This window comes from Sardina pilchardus, chromosome 21 (genome assembly GCF_963854185.1).
Source record: "Sardina pilchardus chromosome 21, fSarPil1.1, whole genome shotgun sequence".
Classification (NCBI taxonomy): Eukaryota; Metazoa; Chordata; class Actinopteri; order Clupeiformes; family Clupeidae; genus Sardina; species Sardina pilchardus.
Genome location: NC_085014.1, coordinates 25,584,410 through 25,602,727, shown reverse-complemented (window position 1 = coordinate 25,602,727; position 18,318 = coordinate 25,584,410). Strand labels below are relative to the sequence as shown.

The 18,318-nt window shown below is 42.3% G+C and overlaps 4 protein-coding genes across 10 annotated transcripts; 2 read left to right on the top strand and 2 right to left on the bottom strand.

The window, feature by feature from the left end:
- The first annotated feature begins 463 nt into the window (after positions 1-463).
- On the top strand, positions 464-1,306 carry LOC134069217 (uncharacterized protein C21orf140-like). The gene has a single exon (XM_062525121.1). The coding sequence runs from the start codon at positions 469-471 to the stop codon at positions 1,219-1,221; it is 753 nt and encodes a 250-aa protein (XP_062381105.1). The 5' UTR covers positions 464-468; the 3' UTR covers positions 1,222-1,306.
- A 583-nt stretch (positions 1,307-1,889) lies between these two features.
- psmd10 (proteasome 26S subunit, non-ATPase 10) lies at positions 1,890-3,884 on the bottom strand. Its single transcript, XM_062525122.1, has 5 exons — positions 3,701-3,884; positions 3,400-3,498; positions 3,026-3,172; positions 2,665-2,831; positions 1,890-2,508 (listed from the first exon to the last, which is right to left on the bottom strand). Exons 1-5 carry the CDS (start codon positions 3,812-3,814, stop codon positions 2,355-2,357), a joined length of 681 nt encoding a protein of 226 aa, XP_062381106.1. The 5' UTR covers positions 3,815-3,884; the 3' UTR covers positions 1,890-2,354.
- Positions 3,885-4,592: 708 nt separating this feature from the next.
- On the top strand, positions 4,593-5,932 carry nxt2 (nuclear transport factor 2-like export factor 2). Its single transcript, XM_062524578.1, has 5 exons — positions 4,593-4,797; positions 4,907-5,099; positions 5,239-5,325; positions 5,419-5,563; positions 5,691-5,932. The coding sequence occupies exons 2-5, from the start codon at positions 5,085-5,087 to the stop codon at positions 5,873-5,875; spliced, it is 432 nt and encodes a 143-aa protein (XP_062380562.1). The 5' UTR covers positions 4,593-4,797; positions 4,907-5,084; the 3' UTR covers positions 5,876-5,932.
- A 40-nt stretch (positions 5,933-5,972) lies between these two features.
- On the bottom strand, positions 5,973-17,376 carry acsl4a (acyl-CoA synthetase long chain family member 4a). Of its 7 annotated transcripts, none has more exons than XM_062524160.1 (16): positions 17,289-17,312; positions 15,385-15,432; positions 13,687-14,224; positions 13,130-13,307; positions 12,754-12,863; positions 12,386-12,530; positions 11,819-11,969; positions 11,471-11,594; positions 11,307-11,378; positions 11,057-11,196; positions 10,693-10,862; positions 10,067-10,141; positions 9,734-9,925; positions 9,446-9,560; positions 9,181-9,338; positions 5,973-8,076 (listed from the first exon to the last, which is right to left on the bottom strand). In XM_062524160.1, exons 3-16 carry the CDS (start codon positions 14,035-14,037, stop codon positions 7,919-7,921), a joined length of 2,139 nt encoding a protein of 712 aa, XP_062380144.1. In that variant the 5' UTR covers positions 14,038-14,224; positions 15,385-15,432; positions 17,289-17,312; the 3' UTR covers positions 5,973-7,918. The 7 variants fall into 7 exon arrangements, with proteins under 7 accessions (XP_062380144.1, XP_062380145.1, XP_062380142.1 ...); XM_062524161.1 differs by lacking the exon at positions 17,289-17,312 and adding an exon at positions 17,203-17,249; XM_062524158.1 differs by lacking the exon at positions 17,289-17,312 and adding an exon at positions 15,958-16,182.
- Positions 17,377-18,318: the final 942 nt, after the last annotated feature.

Here is an 18,318-nt window from a genome sequence, read left to right as displayed (position 1 = left end):
TGAGCCTGTTTCTGTTTATCTAGATGCCACCCTTGAATTAACCAGTGCCCCACTAGGGCCACCCTTGTTATAAATCTCTAGAATCGCCACTGCCCCCCAAATATTGCCTCTGCTCAGGCATAAAAACATTATTGAAAGCATCTGAGTAAATTTCACCTTGAGAAATGGTCAGCTTGCTCAACTCAAGACCACCGGCCAATTCGAGGCCTAAATTATCCTGTTTAATGGCTTCTGTTGGTGTTAAAAATTACAGATGTTTCTCATAGCAGATGATCAAAATAACACATGGGGACATGCATGTGAATCTAGATTTCCATGAATCAAGCAGGGGAAATGCATGCGTCATTGATTTGCTATCTGCAACAATGTATTGAGACACTAAATTAACTACTGTGACGCAAGATTGTGGAATTCTGTTTTTATTACATTACAAAACAATCAGTGAGTTCAGACTTGGCGTCGAAAGACATGCGCTTAAGACTGCACCACCTTCTACAGCGCATGTGGAACCGAAAAAACAATCATGGTCCTCAATGCACTGATTTCATCAAAGATATCCGGAAACTTCAAAGCAATGGCTACTATAGAGTGTACCTTGGGGAGACAGAAATTCCCGAGTATCTTGTAACGGGAGAAATAACTTCGGCAAGTGTGAAAGCTGAGCCTAGAAAGCACACCTGGAGCATAATTCATGCAGGGGGTGTACGAGGATGGGTCCCGTGGAATTACAAAATACTGTTTCATTTACACTCGAACAATCTAAATGCATCTGAGGATATGTTTCAAGAATTTTGTTCCACTTTAACGGAATGTTACGGAAGATGTGCTATTGTAGTAGATCCACAAAGCTGGAGGACGCCTCGTCGATACCCCGCTTCAAGTTCATGTCAGAAGTCTCCATCGTCACCAGTGGATTTGCTGCCTCTACGCTGTTGCCCCAAAGTAGCACAAGAATTCGGACACGAACTCCTCCAACTGCCTTTCCAATGCGCACATCTAAACCCGCTTAACAGTGCATGGTCAACGGTGAAGTGGTTTGCTGTCAACAACAGAGGGAAATATTCTGAAGCAATCTATGACAAAGATACCGTACAGAAATACATTTTCTGTACTGAATTAATTGAAGGTTCCCTGAGGAAGATGACCAAAAGGAAATGGGAGGAAGCCATGTCCAGAGTGTGGAAGAATGAAAATTATTATCTAAATGACAATAATCGGTAATAGTGTATACCAAGGCTACAGCGAATGTTGGGCTCTTGAGACCACATAGCCTACTCATCTTCTGTGCACCTTACATTAAAAGGCTAGCCAAGGTTTCAAAGAGTATCTCCCATACAGCCTTTTGTTATTATCTTTATCATGTCAATTTTGAACTTCTGATCTTTGTAGGAACCTGCCTTTCCATCTCCATCACATAATGTAATGTCAGTGCTGTTTTTGATTCTGTTTGTTTACCTCTGTGAATACTGAACAAATTGATTCCTCTTAGCTCAGTGGCCAACCTAATGCTTCTTTTTTTTCTCCTGAGGTGAATAACCTTGAAACCCAGTGATGTACTCAAAAGTGAACCACGACCACTTCTCAATTTTGTCAAATCTAGATGCCTCTGAAGTTCACCAACAAAACAAATACCCAAACTTGAGGATCTTTGCCCATGTTAGGAGATCCGGGTATCTTTGCCCATATAGGAAGGATCTCCTTATATGGGCAAACATGGTTTTGGATCCTTTTTGTGGGCAAAACTTCTGAGGTCTGTTTCATCCCAGTATCGTTTTACCATTTCAACTGCTGTACATGAACATGTAGGCCTTAACACTGTTCTAAATACTGAAGTCTATACAGTATATGGTAAGCAAAGTACATTTTAACATAGCATAAGACGGCAGATGTTCATTTCCTACTATTTTTATGTACATTTTGGTCAAAGCAAGTAAAATCATTCCATACAAAATGCATACACTTAATATCAGTGTGAACAGCCAAGAGCCAACAGCAAGGTTGTAAAACAGACCTATAGTTATCATTAACATCAAACAAATACTTAATAGTTATGCAATGCATAAATACCAAATTAATAATAGGATTTAAGTACACTCTGTTTAAAGTAAGTGCAAGCTTTTATATTGGACCTTTTCCAACAAAACAAATAGAACAACTGGAATTAACACACTACATGGTGGACATCTTTATGTAGTTCAAGTTGCAGATATAGGAGCATGTTTTTTGCTTGTTTGTTTAACACTCCTATGGAATCGTACAAGAGGCTATTTCGTTCCTCTCTCGACAGCTCAAGATATAGCTGTATATTCTTACAGGGTACTGCAAAAGTTCTTTCACAGATGGGTAGGATATAATCAACCCTCAACAATCCTCTTAAGCAGTGCTCCCAGTCCTCCTTTAGCAACTTGCAGAGGGGTCTTCTCTTCCTTATTCTCAATGTAAATGCTGGCTCCATGTTCCACAAGCAGTTTTGCAGCCTCTACTCTTTCTTCATCACAAGCCAAGTGCCTGAAAGTACATAGAGAATGGTAAATCCAACAAAGTTCCAGCCAACTTAAAACAGAAAGAAACAATCATGAAGTCAGCTCAACTCATACTTGTGTGTGGCATGATACACAGAAGTCATATTAAGTCAGCTCAATTCATGCGTGGTGTGATACATACAAGGCAGTGTTTCCTTCAGAATCTTGGATGTTTGTTGAAGCACTTTGTTCCAGCAGAAGCTGAATCAGGCGATAGTTCCCTTTAGCGGAGGCTCTGTGTAATGGAGTGGATTCCAGTTTATCTGTGACATTGGGATCGGCACCATTTTCCAGCAACATGCGTGCTATCTATTGACAAATGAAAAATGAAACAACAAAAAGCACATATATAATTGCTATGGGAAACCTTACGTTTACGGAACATGAGAAAAAAAAATATTGCAGATAGTGTAAGACATGGACAACTGTGAGTGGTACATCTGTCTTTATTCGTGTACTTTCCATGGTAAAATCAGTCCATAGTGGCCATAGTCCATACATACTTCAAATTTATTCTTTGATGCTGCATAGTGCAGAGGTGTACAGCCATTCTGGTTGACACAATTCAGTTGAGCCCCTTTGGATATCAGGGATCGCACAATTTCCTCTCTGCCAGCTGAAGCTGCAATATGAAGGGGAGTCCAGCAAGCCTAAAGAAAAAACGGAATCAAAACAAACAAAAATGTGACATTACAGCCCAACACCCCAAAGTATGGTACCTGATCCATGCAATAATATGCTTACACTATTGATCCTATACAAAATAAAAACGTCTCTCTCTCTCTCTCTCTCTCTCTCTCTCTGAATTCTTACAAACGTAACATGACTACATTGGTAAAAATGGGAATATGCAAAAGCGTTCTTCATGAGAACTCACATCATCATTTATGTTCACTTCGACACCAAGGTCCAACAGAAATGATACAATGTCTGTGTGGCCAGCAGAACAGGCCCAGTGTAGAGCTGTTCTCTGGTCCTAAGGGAGACAAATTATAACTTTAAAAAGGCCAATGTACAGTTCCTTACAACATTTTCACCACTCACGGTATCTCCAGTTAACGTTATCAGGGCAGAGGCAGGCTTTCTGATGTCGGCGCAAACTGTGCTAGCTTGTAAGGCTAGGCTGCCTGTACGTTAACGTTAGACTATTTTATCTGTTAACGTTGACTGAACGTTACCTGATCCGTTTTAGTGGCCAATGATTTATCGGAAAGGATGCATTTTTTTACTTCATCAATTTTTCCAGAATAGGCTAAATCGCAGACTTCTAAATTAGACACGGAACCCGCCATGATCACAGCTTTTTTATATTATCATATCAAATGTCGACCACAGAAGGCTAGCTGTCTGAGCTAGATGACTTCTTCTTCTTCTTCTTCTTCTTCTGATTTTATTGGCGGTTGGCACCTTTTCTTTGTGCATTACCGCCACCACTTGACTGGAGTACGGAACAGGATTCACTACTCTACAGAGATATTCAGGATATTCAAGGATCTTTGTCTGCACTAGTATAACCCAAATAAACAAATAAATAAAACAAACAAAACAAACAAAAACAAAACAAATTAGAACAAAAAAAAAGATTTTATATTCTTTTCAGGAGGTTTGTATCTTTCAAAAAAGAAAGTAAAAAACCAAAAATATCCCCTGAGTTACTTTGCAATACTGTCTTCAGATCAAAGGACACATTATTTGCTATCAGCTGATTATTCAATCTCTGTCTTGCTTGATGGTATTTATTGCAATGGAGAATAACATGTTCTACCGTTTCTGGCGTTTGACTCTGGCAATACTCACAGAGACCACTATCGTGTTTTTTCATTACAAATAATGTGCTGTTAAGTCTTGTGTGACCCAGTCTCAATCTTGTCAGTGCACTCTCCTCCCACCTGGACCTGGTAGTGTGTGTAGCTAGATGACTTGCTGAACCCATAGACAGTAAAAGATAGGCTGAACCTCGTCGGAAGAAACAGTTGTCGGACAGTGAGGTTATATCCGGTGCAAAACATTCATAACAAGATTTTGTTTTGTGGTCTGCCTAATGTTTAATTGACAGGCACTTTCCTTTAATGTGTGTATATAAGAACCAATTGAATTGAACGAAAATAGCGCTAAGACAACCAGAAAACAAACTAACGTTTCCTACATTTACTTCTAAAGCGGAACGATTGCGTTGATTTTGTGACGCACGGGGAGACAACGGTGTTGCATTCCGAGGTTTGGATTGGATTGTAGTGTGGTGCTTCTTTTACTGTCCATGGATGTTTTCCCGCTTGTGAGTTGATTTTATGATGTATGTGTGTGTAGTTTTAAGTACTATAGCATGAGAAAACGTGAGGAATCAAATAAAAAAATCTTACGGTAGAACTCTTGTATGTTTTCAGTGATAACAGCTGGTGGAGTCGTCTGAGGAACGGAACAGCGGAGTTGCTAATTTGCTCTGTCTAACGTTAGCCTGCGAAGTCTGTTGTCATCCTGCATCAGTCTGGTTAAGGACCAGAAAGCTTTATTTTAGAGAAGATTGCCACTTTGAGACTTCAAAGTCTGCCAGTATCGTTTCACATGGCTGCGACAGTTGTGAGTATTCGATTTCATACAACTAATGGTGTGGTAGCTGATGTGTGATTGTGTCACCCTTGGTCATTGGGTTAGCAACAGAACAGGAACGTGTGCTCGTGTTGTCACAAAGATTCTTATGATTAATATGCCTCTACAGGATTTCAGAACCCATGTTGACCAGTCCTGCAGATATTCAGAAGAATTTGTCAACATTTATTATGACTGCATGGATAAGAAGAGGAGGGTATGTATGATGAATACCATTCATGAACAGCCCCATTGTATTGACAGCAGAGCTATTTAGATTAACCCTTCTCTTATACCTTACCTGACATAGCACCTGACAAGACTCTACCTGGATAAAGCCACCTTGGTTTGGAATGGCAATGCTGTTTCAGGGCAAGATGCACTGGGGGAGTTCTTTGAATCCCTTCCATCGAGTGAATTTCAAGTGCATACACTTGATTGCCAACCCGTTCATGGTATGTGGTGTTACATTTTATTTCAGGGCATAAATAGTTTCTGGTTATTTCGGTACATACATTTTCTTGGCTTTCAACCCTGTTACATAAATCTCACCTTGTGCTACTCCTACTCTTCTTTTAACAGAGCAAGCCACCCAAGGGCAGACAACCTTGCTGGTTGTTACGGCAGGCTCAGTGAAGTTTGATGGAAACAAACAACGGTATTTTAATCAGAACTTCCTGCTGACTGCACAAGCCTCTCCTACCAGCGACCAGCCTGTGTGGAAGATTGCTAGTGACTGTTTCCGTTTTCAGGATTGGGCCAACTGAAGTAGTTGTACAGTGTTTTTGTTACAAAGTGTAAATAAAGTCTTCCTTTTTGTTATACATGGATGTGTCATTCGTTTCTTTCACAAAAACAAAGTAATTGTATTACAAAACATTTTTATTTATAACAATGTATGTTACATAATGTGACCCACACAATGGAATAAATAACAGCATCATAAAACATTCTAACAAGCAAATGTACTTCACTGGGATTATTCACCTTCAACAGGACTGTCAAAAAAAAAAAAAAAGAATTGATAAAGTCAGTCGCCAAATACCAAGCATTGTTTTGGAATTTAGCAGCCAGTTTTAATTCAATCCTGACATAAAAACCTGAGAATGAAAAAAAGTGTTCATCCATTTAAAATGTTGCATGTATGGTTTATGTACCAATTTGTCCAGCAGCTGAAATTGCTATGAACAAGCGATAGCTGAGAACACATTACAGACAGATTTTAAGGAATTTTCAATTCTCTACATCTCTATGCCAATATTAAAATAAGATGAGCAAATATAAGACGTGCAGTATTCATTTGATCTCTCAAAAAAGCTTCCTTAAATACCTGCATTTAGTGCTCAGTTAAAACAGAAAACAACCATAACAAGGCAGTGTAATGAAATCCCATTAAAAAAAAAAAAATCAGATCCCTCAATTTATGTATCACACACGTAATGGTAAAGAAATGTGGTCCAGCAGATGGGGGGAATAAAATAATCAATGCAATCAGGATCTTAAACCCACACAGAATACATTCTGATTGCCAACGTGACATTTGTGGAACGACATACAGCAGTTACATATAGTGTATTGCTGCTGACACGGCAGGTGATGTGGTAAAGTGTGCATCAGAGTTAAGCTCTTATCTACACCTGAATACCAATTCCCCAAAGAACAAACAAAGAGAACACCAAAATCATTGTGCATTTCACATCCATAATAACAAAGTAAAACATTTCAGTATGGCCTTTGACATGTAATGGTATGTAACATTTAAAATAGTCAGGGCCTAATTTTGGAAAGTTTTCGTTAATTCTACTCGAAAACTTCCAGCTGACCTACACTACCCCATTCTACACACCCTGAGTCAGTCAGAAATAAATAAATCTGATATGTCATCTCACTGCTGAAATGAGATGATCGATTAGCTACCCAGAGAGGCGCACCCAATTACGATTTGAAATTCAAGACTATATTCAAGTTCAAATAAATAGTTGGCCATATGGCAAAATCCTTGTTTTTTTTTTACACAGGACAAATTATTTAAGATTTATTAACATTAGGGGCATATACTGTAACAGTAAATCCTGTGAAATCCAGACCCATGCCCCACGTTGTTTAAGCAGGCCTGTCGTATACATTTTAAAACCATCCATTATTTCATGACTACTAATAAATAAATGCACTGGCATCAAAACATATAGACGTTTGTCATGAAACATTGGATCTTTCTGAAGGCACAGTGACGCTGCTTTACACAATTTGCCACTAGGAGGGAGTAAACAACAACCACCCTTGCTTATTCAAGAAACTCCCCAGGGGAAGCCGGCAAAAACGGTTAAATTATACTGCAAAGAAATGCTTGATAAGTATTTCTTCAATAAATACTAATAATATGGATAATTTAGACTGTAGTTACAAAAAAAGCTTAGAAAGATGTATGGCAGTTTCTTGCTGTTGTGTGGTTGAATTCATTTTAAGAGGTGAAGAGGTTTTGATAAAGCTGCATCAAGCCCATTAGGCGCAATGTGTCAGGCCACTGACATTTTACAGTTCCTATAACAATTCCACTGCTAAGCCACTAAGCCATATTTGAACGCTGAAAAAAGCTCCTAACTTTGGACAAACAAAAAGGAGTAAACCGACAAAAACAACAAAAAGCTACTGGAGTTGAACTTCAACATATGTTTTTGTGTTTTTTTTTTCCCGTGCTAGCTTTAAGCATTGAACAGTAAGACTGGAAATAGTCAACGGATTTGAACCGATACACTGAAGGTGACAGTGGAATGGTGAAGAGTGGGATTTGGCGATTTGGAGTGCTGGTCCTACTTCCGCCCATACATTCTCTCGATGTCGTGAAGATAGTGGTTCTTCAGCTCCTTCCTCTTTAGCTTGAAGGCGTCGGTGACCAGGCCCGTCTCAGGTGTCCAGGGTTCTGGACTTAAACTGACCTTCACTGGGATTTCAAAGCGCTGGAGTTTCGCTGTGGGATGAAACAAAGGTATGTAAGCACAGCCACTTGTTCCAGAATGTTCTATAATCACCACCATTGCTCATCCTGATATCTCCCCCAACATGACGTGGTCAACATCACCCACGTCAACTGGAATGACTTGTATCCAGAAGTTGCGCCAAAGCACTATGTCACAATGTCTATCCCACAATGACTAATCAGGCAACGGCACAGACTCCACCAGGTTACAGCGCCATCCTGTGCCTCCAAGGGGTAGTGTAAGGCACAAACAGACACTTTTTTTTAATGCCACCGGTGGTGCGGGAGCTGCTTCTAGGGGGTACGTGACGTGAGATGAGAAGGGCTTTGGCGGAGAGGTGTTGAATCAGGGTTTAATGATATGTTTAATTAAAGGATATCATCTGTATACTCTACAGTAGACTTACACTACAGTAGCCGGCTTATTAAACGTGATGCCTGGAATACGGCAATAGAATATGTTACTTTTTAATGTGTCAAATGGTAGGGATACGCGAGTCAAGGCAGGATGTAGAAAGTGGTACGCAGGGAAAAAAGTGTGGGAACCGCTGCTCTATTTGAATGGCCGTAGCACTATGCATTACAGAATGTCAAACACTTCTAGTGCAGAAGAAATCTCCCACAGTGCAATCCATTGATTCCAGCTGTTGTACAACTACTTTGCTAAAAGTTCAGATCGCTCAGCTTAATGCTTACTCTTCATGGATTACTCACAGCACATTAAGTAAGCTTAATGAACACCAGAAATAATGTAACGATAGAAAAAAATGCCGTTTCTAAGTAATATATCAGGGTGGCTCCACTGACAAACCAAATAGGAACAGAAATCAGGATAGGAAACCAAATAAGGATAGGAATCAGGAAGTGGTGAGTGTGCATGTGAGATTATCCCTATTTTAGGATCTAGACATTGCTACGTAGTGACTAAAAACAGATTACGCACATGCCATGCTTAAAAGGACCAAACAATGGTAACACTTGTTATGATAAAATGTGAGATTAGCTGAAGAGTTCTAAACGGCACAGTTACATGCAAAATAACCACAAGTAATCCCATCTTTCTCCGAAGGTTCAAAACAAGGTAACAATGCTTACATGATGTGGCGACTTCTTTAATTTCTCTTAAAACTTCCATCTCCATCAAAGGGTGCTGGCAGATGTCCTCCCATGTCCCTTTAATGCCCTTCTGATCGGCCAGGGAGGTCAGTTTCTTCTGGTTGGGTACCACAAAGCTGATCACAAAGTTCTGATCACTGGAAGGACATGAGAACTGGAGAATTAGGGTACAGAAGTGCAACGAAGCATTCATAGCCCTTCACTGTCAGTGACGAACAGATGATTTAGCAGACTGGGACGATACCTGTTGGCATATGCACAGATGTTGTCAACGAGAGAGCAGTTCTTCAGGGAAGACTCCACTTTGCCCAGTGAGACATACTCTCCAGCTTGCAGCTTGACAAGGTCCTTCTTTCGGTCTAGAACAGAATAAAGGAAAAATAATTTCAACTGCAGTGCACAATGTTCTTTTATCTAAAAAATGCTTGTACCACCTGCAACTGGTATGTTGACCAAGTGCATATCTGCCAGGGACACTGTGCTATTGTGACCAGCACATACACATTCTGGAAAACCATATAAGGCCACACACCCACAATCTGTAAGCAGCCATCAGAGTGAATCTCTCCAACATCTCCCGTGCAAAACCACCGCTGGCCATTTTCATCCACAAAGAAGTCATCGTTGATGCTGCCATCTTTCCTGTAGTAGCCCAAGGTGACGTTTGGACCCCCAATCAGGATCTCTCCACGTGGGTGTGGTCTGTCTTTCCTTGTGTAACCACCTGGAAGAAGGGTTGATTTGAGTCGACACGTCTATTAAAGATTGCATGACATTACAAGACAGTCTTTCATAATTACAGGCTGAGGTTACGGCCTGAGGCATTGAGTGCTAGTGCTAGTGTGAACCATGTGCTTGGACCTACCTTCTGCCCAGTCCCTCAGTTTGATCTCACAGCAGATTAGAGGGGCTCCCACCCGGCCTGTGCTGTAGTCCGCCACTAAACAAGCACAAACAACACATACCATCAGCACCACCGCAAAGCCCTTGAGACAGGTACCACCCTTAGACAGGAGTGCTCTGATCCCTGAGCCACTGTGGAACAAGCCTCTCATTAGATTAGTGCAGCAAGATGCAGCTTGCCCACTTGTTCAAACAAAGATCAGCTTAGAATGTCTTTATAAGAGCACAACCCCATTCTCTTCAGTCAATGTTCAACAAATAATATTCAAAGATAGTTTATGTTATTATGTTGGAACAATCTATTTAGGGAAAAAACACTGTGTTTTAACACGACATGTTTTAAGTATGTTACAACCTCAGCATTTTGAATCATGTGTTTATATTTCCATGGAAACAAACACACAAAAAAACCAACAGGCTGGAACAAAGGTAGAGGATATCCAGAATACAAAGGTGCTCATCACTCCTTAACCAATAAATAGTCCTCTTAAGCTGAGGAACATTTCCGCCCAAGACGTCGGATTAAAATACTGTATATAGTTCAGCGTGCGCAGCTGGCCGCTGGCCGCAGCTGTGCGGCTCCCTCACCCTCTGTGATGGTTCCGGCTCCGCAGGTCTCCGTGAGGCCGTAGCCCTGGCCCACGGGGCAGCAGAAGCAGATGTTCATGAAGCGCTGGGTGGCCGAGGACAGGGGCGCGCCCCCCGACAGCATCATGCGCACGTTCCCTCCCAGCAGGGACCGCACCTTCTTGAACAGCCTGGACCATCAGAGATACGGATTACATGTTGATCACATTAGCTCATTCAACACTCTCTCAACTCTTTCAACTCAAGTGTCGTAAAAAGCTAATGTGAGGTTTATTGAGTACATGTGATGAGGGAGAATGCAGACTCCCTGGGGTCACATTCCGGTCAGTGTCAGTCAGGACTGGAGTGTGAGAATGCTCCTTACGCGTTACATAGAGGAGCATCGTATCCCTTCTTGATTTGGTCCAGTTTGTAGTTGTAGGCCAGCTTGAAGAGGGTTCTCTGCACACAGTTCATCTCCTGGACCTTGCTCATCACGTTCTTATTGATGCGGTCCATGATTTCCTGGTGAAAAAGAGAGAGAAAAACAATGGGCACCGTGCAGTAATGAGGAGCGACAACTAAAAAGTATGTCTTACCAGTCATCACGTGATTCACTTTTAAATGGAACGTACCGGAACAGATGCCATGAGGGAGGGCTTCAGCACTGAGCAGTCTCCTTTACTACCTCTCTTGATCTTTGTTGACTGCAGTAAGGGGGGAAAAAGTGGAACTTTTAGCAAATGGAACCGGGCCAACTCACTCTGAGAATGATCTTTTAGTTCTGAGGGCTTTTTACCTGGTCCGACAGGGTCTGGGGGGAGGAGTAGCCAATCCTGCATCCGTAAGTCACACACGAAATCTCTGCAGTCATCTCCAGGACGTGGGCCAGGGGGAGGTAGGCGATGTACGTGTCCTTGGGTCTAATAGGAAGCACATCATCACATTACAGCTGGACAACTCCACGGTGGCTAGCGTTACGCAATATGTTTGCGAGTGAATTTCGCTGGAACAGCAGCCAGCCAGCTGACTGTACTGTACTGTTGACAATGCAGTTGACCACACCGTGACTTTGATTGTCCCCTTTCTTGCAAGTCGCGTTGGCGTCCCGCTGCCTAAGCGAAACAACAGGATGTCAATGACTCACCCGAGGCCGGGGATCCTCTCACACTGCCCCGTCATGCCTGCGATGAGGTTGCTGTGGACGATCATGACTCCCTTGGGTCGGCCTGTGGAGCCGCTGGTGTACATGATGACAGCCAGGTCCGAGGGCGTGGGTTTCACGATCTCCTGGCTCACTGCAAAAGAGGTGGCATTGAGATGGATGGCCAATATATAATCAAGTAAAACAAAACAAAACAAAACAAAACAAAACACTACTTTTAACATAATCTACCCAATATGCCTAACATTGCCATAGTCTGAGTATCTACAGTTCTGGAAAACCACTAGACATTTTTCTGATGCTATCCTACGGTTGCTGAGGGATTGATGGTCATATTCAAATTTGCAGAGGTCTCTCAATTTTGAATATGACCGTCAACTCATTCAAATGTCCCTCGGAGACCATTGGATGACATCAGAAAAATGTGCAGTGCAGAGCTGTATGTACAGATCCAATATCACTCAGATATCGGTATTCTCTCACTTTCTCTCTCTCTCTCTCTATATATCTCTCTTTTGTACAAATTGAGTTGAATATCATGCATGTTACATTTACAGTTTTCAGGCTTGGCTCCCAGCTTTTGCACTGCCTCCATGCTGTGCAGCTGCAGGCCCTCAGGGTAGCCTGCAGTGTTGATCTTCTTGTTATCCACATAGATGACGTGCTTGAGGTTATGGATCTGAGGGAGCACATTCTAAGGAACAAGGAGACAAGAAACACGTAAGTCTTACGCCAACCTTTCAGCTCTATTCTGGAGGCCATCTTAAATAGCAGCTCAAGATAGTCTTCATGTACTGCTGGTGCCACAGGCACAAACATTGCATTAATCACATACCAGATCTGAGCCAATAAGTTAATATTAATGTCAATATGGGCTTGTCTAAGGGCAGTGCAAGTGTAAATATTTCTTCACTCACCTTTAGTTTAGTCTCCAGCAGCTCCATGCTAGTCACCAGGTGAGTCACCCCACACTCATTCAGGCCAAAGGCCACAGCTTCCTCTCCCAGCGTAGCATAGAATGTCACCACTAAAAGACACGTAGAACATAGAACGTCACCACTAAAAGACATCATGCAGACATCAGCAAAAATTCTTTACCCACTCAAGTTTACAAGGCTGTGAAAAAATGTCTTTCATACACCACAATAGGAGTACATGGCAGGCATTTGAGGGCAGCTCATGGCTTAACACAAGATGCCTTTGTCTGGCGTTCGCCCGTGCAGACAGGAAGTGGCCAAGGCAAAAGAGGACATGGAGAGGAAGTGGTGGCAGCAAGATATCGGCGGTGCTTACGAGGGAAATTGCGTCGGAAGCACGCCTGGGCCGTGATCATCCACTCGGCCCGCGTCTCACAGAAGATGGCGATGGTGCTCTTGGGCTGCTGACCCAGGGCGGCCAGGCCACTGCCGAAGTGAGTCACAATGACGTCCATTTCCTGGTAGGTGATCCATTTGTAATCTCCCAGAATGAGCTGAAAGAGAACACAGTGGGTCTGTAGTGTCTGAATAGCGCTTGGAACACACTGTGTGATTCATACATGGCTGATGGGTCAGAATGACACTTAGCCTACAGAAATGAAAGTCACATGAGCAGCGCCAGCAGGACTTATTGGATAGAGTCTGAATGAGGCTTTTTGATTCCTTGTGCTTACGCTTTAATGACATGTGCAATGTGAGTTTATATACTTCAGTTGTGGGCGTGTTACACCACTAAAATGTGCTATGTGAGTTTAAAAACCACTATGGTATGTTCTATGTTACATTATGCCACTAAGATGTGTTATGTGAGTATGGTACAGTATGTGCTATTTGAGGTGATGTGCTTTATTAGTGAGTGTGTGAGTGCTATACCTTTTTAAAAACCTTGCCATTCGGCTGGGTCTCGTTCTCCTCACTGAGCACTTGCCGAGTGCCCAGGCAATGATTTGGGCCGAAGCGCTCCACCGCATAGTTGAACAGCTTGTCCAGCGTGTCTTTCCCCGGAAAGTCCATCTGCGCGAGGCTTTTGAAGCTGTCGATCGAGCGGTACGGCCCCTCCGGCTGTCCGGTGGTGGACTTGGCCTTGTTGCGCTTTGCCAGAGCCTTCCGCTCCTTGGCCCCGGTGATGAAGTACCATGGCAGGAAGGTGAGCAGGGAGTAGAGCCACACCAGCAGGTGCACGGGCAGGAGCAGCAGCGTCTGGAGGTCCATCTTCATGCCCATCCTGGAGTGTGTCTGGTAGGGAGTGTTGCAGAGAGAGAGAGGGGAGGACGAAGTGGAGTGTGGCGACCGAGGTGCCAAGGAGAGCTGGGCTCTCTCCTGAGAGGGGCAGGAACGACAGCAAGGGATGTGAACGCCCCTGAGAGAGTGCTTTCGGGGCTGAGGTGAAACGTCAGATGTCTTGGGCTGCCTGGTGGACAAACATCAGAACAGTGGAGAGAAAGCGTAAGAGAGAACCCCATCATTTCCAGTGAATCCATTTCTTCTAAAAGAACATTCTATTCTGAGGAGATCACTTCCAGCCTGCCCTCAGAGCCCACTCGTAAACTCTGCCTGTTCGTCACACATGGAGGTGAGCCAGCCAGCCAACCAGCCAGCCAGCCAGCCAGCCATGTCTCTCTTAACCGAAGTCACGACTGCCCAGGTCACATGGCTGTGGCGCTTCAGAAGGAAGTCACAGCCATTTGTTTATGACGCACACTAAAAAGCACTGGACATCAGACAAAGACTCTCCTCTGCTCCTCCAACATGACTGCAATCCATGTCTGTTTAAGAGCCCTTTAAGACTGCAGGTGCTGCAGTAAAGCCAACCCAACGGTTTTAACCATTTCAAGTGCCCCCACTCCTCTCTCATATGCCTCACAAGCTTTGTCTGTAACGATCAGTCTACCGTGGCTGAGTTGATACTAGGAAGTTTGTTCCCCCTGATTTTAAAGACAATAGCTTAACAATATACAAAAAATAGCCTTGCCTATAAAGATACGATCACAAGAGTTTTGCCTACAACTGTTGTGTCTAGCTTAAAGCAACACTAAGGAGTTTTTGTACACCTGTGTGTTTTTTGTAAAATACTGTTCGCAAAATCATTTCAGTGGTTCATCAACTCTTAACAGGGTGCACGGCACTTCTGCATTCACTTTGCGGCCCTCTATCGGCTATAACCGCACTATGTACGTTTTACCAGATCGAGTAGCAGTTCTGTAGTACGATGGAATGAGACATAAGAAACTACAAATTTGACTTCAATGTCGCATTACTTCATACTTTCATAAAATCATGCAACATACTCTGCCTTGTCTGTGGACATCGTTATTTGCTGGATACACATATAATGATCGTGCGACAGAGGAAAAGTGCTTTGTTGTTGCTTTAAAATTCACTCTTTTTCATGTCATTTGAATTAGAAAAAAAAAATTGGATTACGTGGGAGATGATCCTGATTACTCAAGGAGTTAAGTTTTCTTTATTTAAGTGACACCATCCTTAACCCTGCTGGCACACTTCAAACAATATCATTGAGCTGATCCTTACACAAAGACATTTATCTAAACTGATAAAGCCAAGCCCTACCAAACAGTTCTGTTGAATTTGCAGTCTGATTACGTCAAGTCTTGCAAGCTTGATGTAAGTGAAGGTGATACCGAGTAAAACACAATGGGAAAAGACACTGTTAGGTAGAACCACTGATAAGAGACTGGACTACGGATGTACCAATCGGCTTGGTCAGCTTCTCAAAAAATAAACTCTGTTACTTGATATTAAAATATCTATATTTACTCAGTTATAGATATAGTGATATTAATATATTCATACAGTGATATAAACAGTTTATATTGATGCTGTCATTGGGTGAGAAAACGTGTTAAACAAGCAAATGGGCGACAGCACACAGGCCTATGGCACATTTTGTTGATCTCTGGATTTACATTGTTCAGATTACATCAGAATGAATGATCTCCAATTTAATGACCAGGCTCTGCCCAAACCATGTACACATTACCAGCAGAGCAGCCTCGAATGACCTGCAACAGCACAACTGCACCAGTTATCACAGCTTACACGATACATTCCAACTACAGGAAAGACTACAAATAAATCATCCAACTCCAACTGAGCAACTGTCTAAGAAAAGCAGGCACATACCTTAATGCAGTTGATTTGACTTTGGTGAGGATGCTTTTGCGCTACAGCACTATAACGATGATTAAGCTATATCAAATGACTGACACACTACCAAACTTTCAGGCAAGCGACTCAGTCTCTTGCTGTCAGACCAAACACATTAGCGGCAGACGTGGATGACAGCTCTGTGCTGGATGAATGAGCCCGGCTGAGTCCATCCCACACACACTGACTATTGAGTTTATATTCCCCCACCCCACCCCACAGTCATGATAACCTCTGCAGTAATGCACAGGTCCACAGCATCTTCCTCCTGGCTATTGGTCTGTGCAGTCCACAATGCAGGGGTGAGTGAGTCAGCCAATGGCTGGCCGCCTTCAAGCTCACCCCACGCACAGGTGAGGACACAGCTCTTCTAATCCAAACACTGACCCCATCACGGATTTGATGACAAGAACTTAGAGAGCGATCTCATTAAGAATGACTCAACTGCATCCTCTAACTAACAAACCCAAGAATTACCTCAACTCTGAGGAAGGGTTTAAATACTCAATTAGTATCTGATTATGTAGGTTTGCCCAAGGCTACTCATTTGTTTGACATCCAAATCTGACAGTTTTGATATGATAAATATGGTCACCCTTTGTTAGGGATGATGACCTGATGTCTAGCCCTGTATGTATTTTAGAATTCTCTGGCATCACACCATCCAGACAGGGAGTCAGATGCAGGTGCCATTAAATGACGTACGTAGTATGTCTGGTGTGTCCCTCTTTGAATTAAAAAAAAAAATGATCACGAGCTGTTTGGCAGTAAAATGACATCATGGGATTTGATGTTCGCAAAATGATATAAGTTATCAGGACACCACTGACTACATGTGTGGTAGGCTACATAGAAACAAATGGCATGCCAACCATCATTCACAACAGCGTGGAACATTTACTCATGGGATCACGTTTGGCTATGACATGAGATGAGATGAGCATCACATAGGCTACAGCCTACAGCTGCACGCCTTACTGACAAAGGGAAAATCCTAACCAGGAATTGGACTAGTATATGTTTGTTAAACTCGTGCACTTAATAATGTAAAGACCACGAACTGTTTACACCGGACAAAACAACAAAGCAATTGCTAGCCAGTGTGCTAACTGAAAGCAACGTTTACCTCTCCTGCCGCCCGCTGATGTTAGCTGGCAAGCTAGCAGTTAAAATCAGCTAAAAAGGGTAATGATCAAAGAAGACAAAACTCGTTACATTCACCTGAATACAGATAAGGCTGTTAATGAGATTGTAGTACCAAGCCGACAATATACCCGCTTATCTGGTTGGTTTAGTTACAGTCTTACCTTCAGCCCCGCCACACTCAAGTCGCTGTTGTGTCTCAGCCAACAACACTGACCGATAGTAACCTCCTCGACTCTCACCACTCAGAGGAAACACGGAAAATTGCGTCATCTGACTCCATATTTCTGAGCCAATAAGCGTCCACAACAAGACCCTACTTTCACATGGTTTCCTTGTTGAACCTTTATGCAACGAGCATGTCACTCAGTGTCAGTGGATTGACGTGTTTCTATTATATTAGCAACACTTAGATGCCAGAGATAGAGCTGTCCATTCACATTAAACACATATTTCTACTATAACGTGTTGCAATAACAACAAGGTTGTTAAAAAGCACACTATTTGTACTTTTCAAATGTTTTATGTAAATGTAGTTATTTTCTTTTTATTGGGCTATTATTATTATTATTATTATGATATGTTTTATATCTCCTCTTGCATAGCCTACTTGACCTGTATGTAGGCCTACTGTGATTGTATGCTCAATAATAATAATAATAATAATAATAATATATATATATATATTATTATAGTGTCACTCCTTTCACTGTATAATGTCAGATAATATCTCCTTCGGAACGAGCTTTTTAGGCAGAAAAAAATAGGTCATGATGTAACCTAACCAAGCCATTTAGCATGGCAGAGATGTTGGCTTCCAAGGAATTTGTAGTGTTTTTTTACCTACCATCTACAAATCATGATATTCTGATAAACGGCTACAAAAACATGGACAGCCACTTTTTATTTCACTTGTTTGGCGGACGGAGAATAAAATGGTGTCAATTTTATGTCAGTGCTTCAGTCAATCCCCCCTCCACTGTAACAGAGCTTGCAAGCCCTGCTGTCAGCAAAAAAATGTATTCTATTTTCACTCACTCCTACTTGCAGACCTCTTCTGGGTTTAAGATATATTTTGGCTGTGCTCCATGCATGTGGAGCTGTTACAACAGGTTTTCAGCACTGTATAAGTCAGGGGGAGGCAAGGCAAAGACCATTCCAAAAGCTTCCAATTGCTTTTCTGGAAGTTGTTGA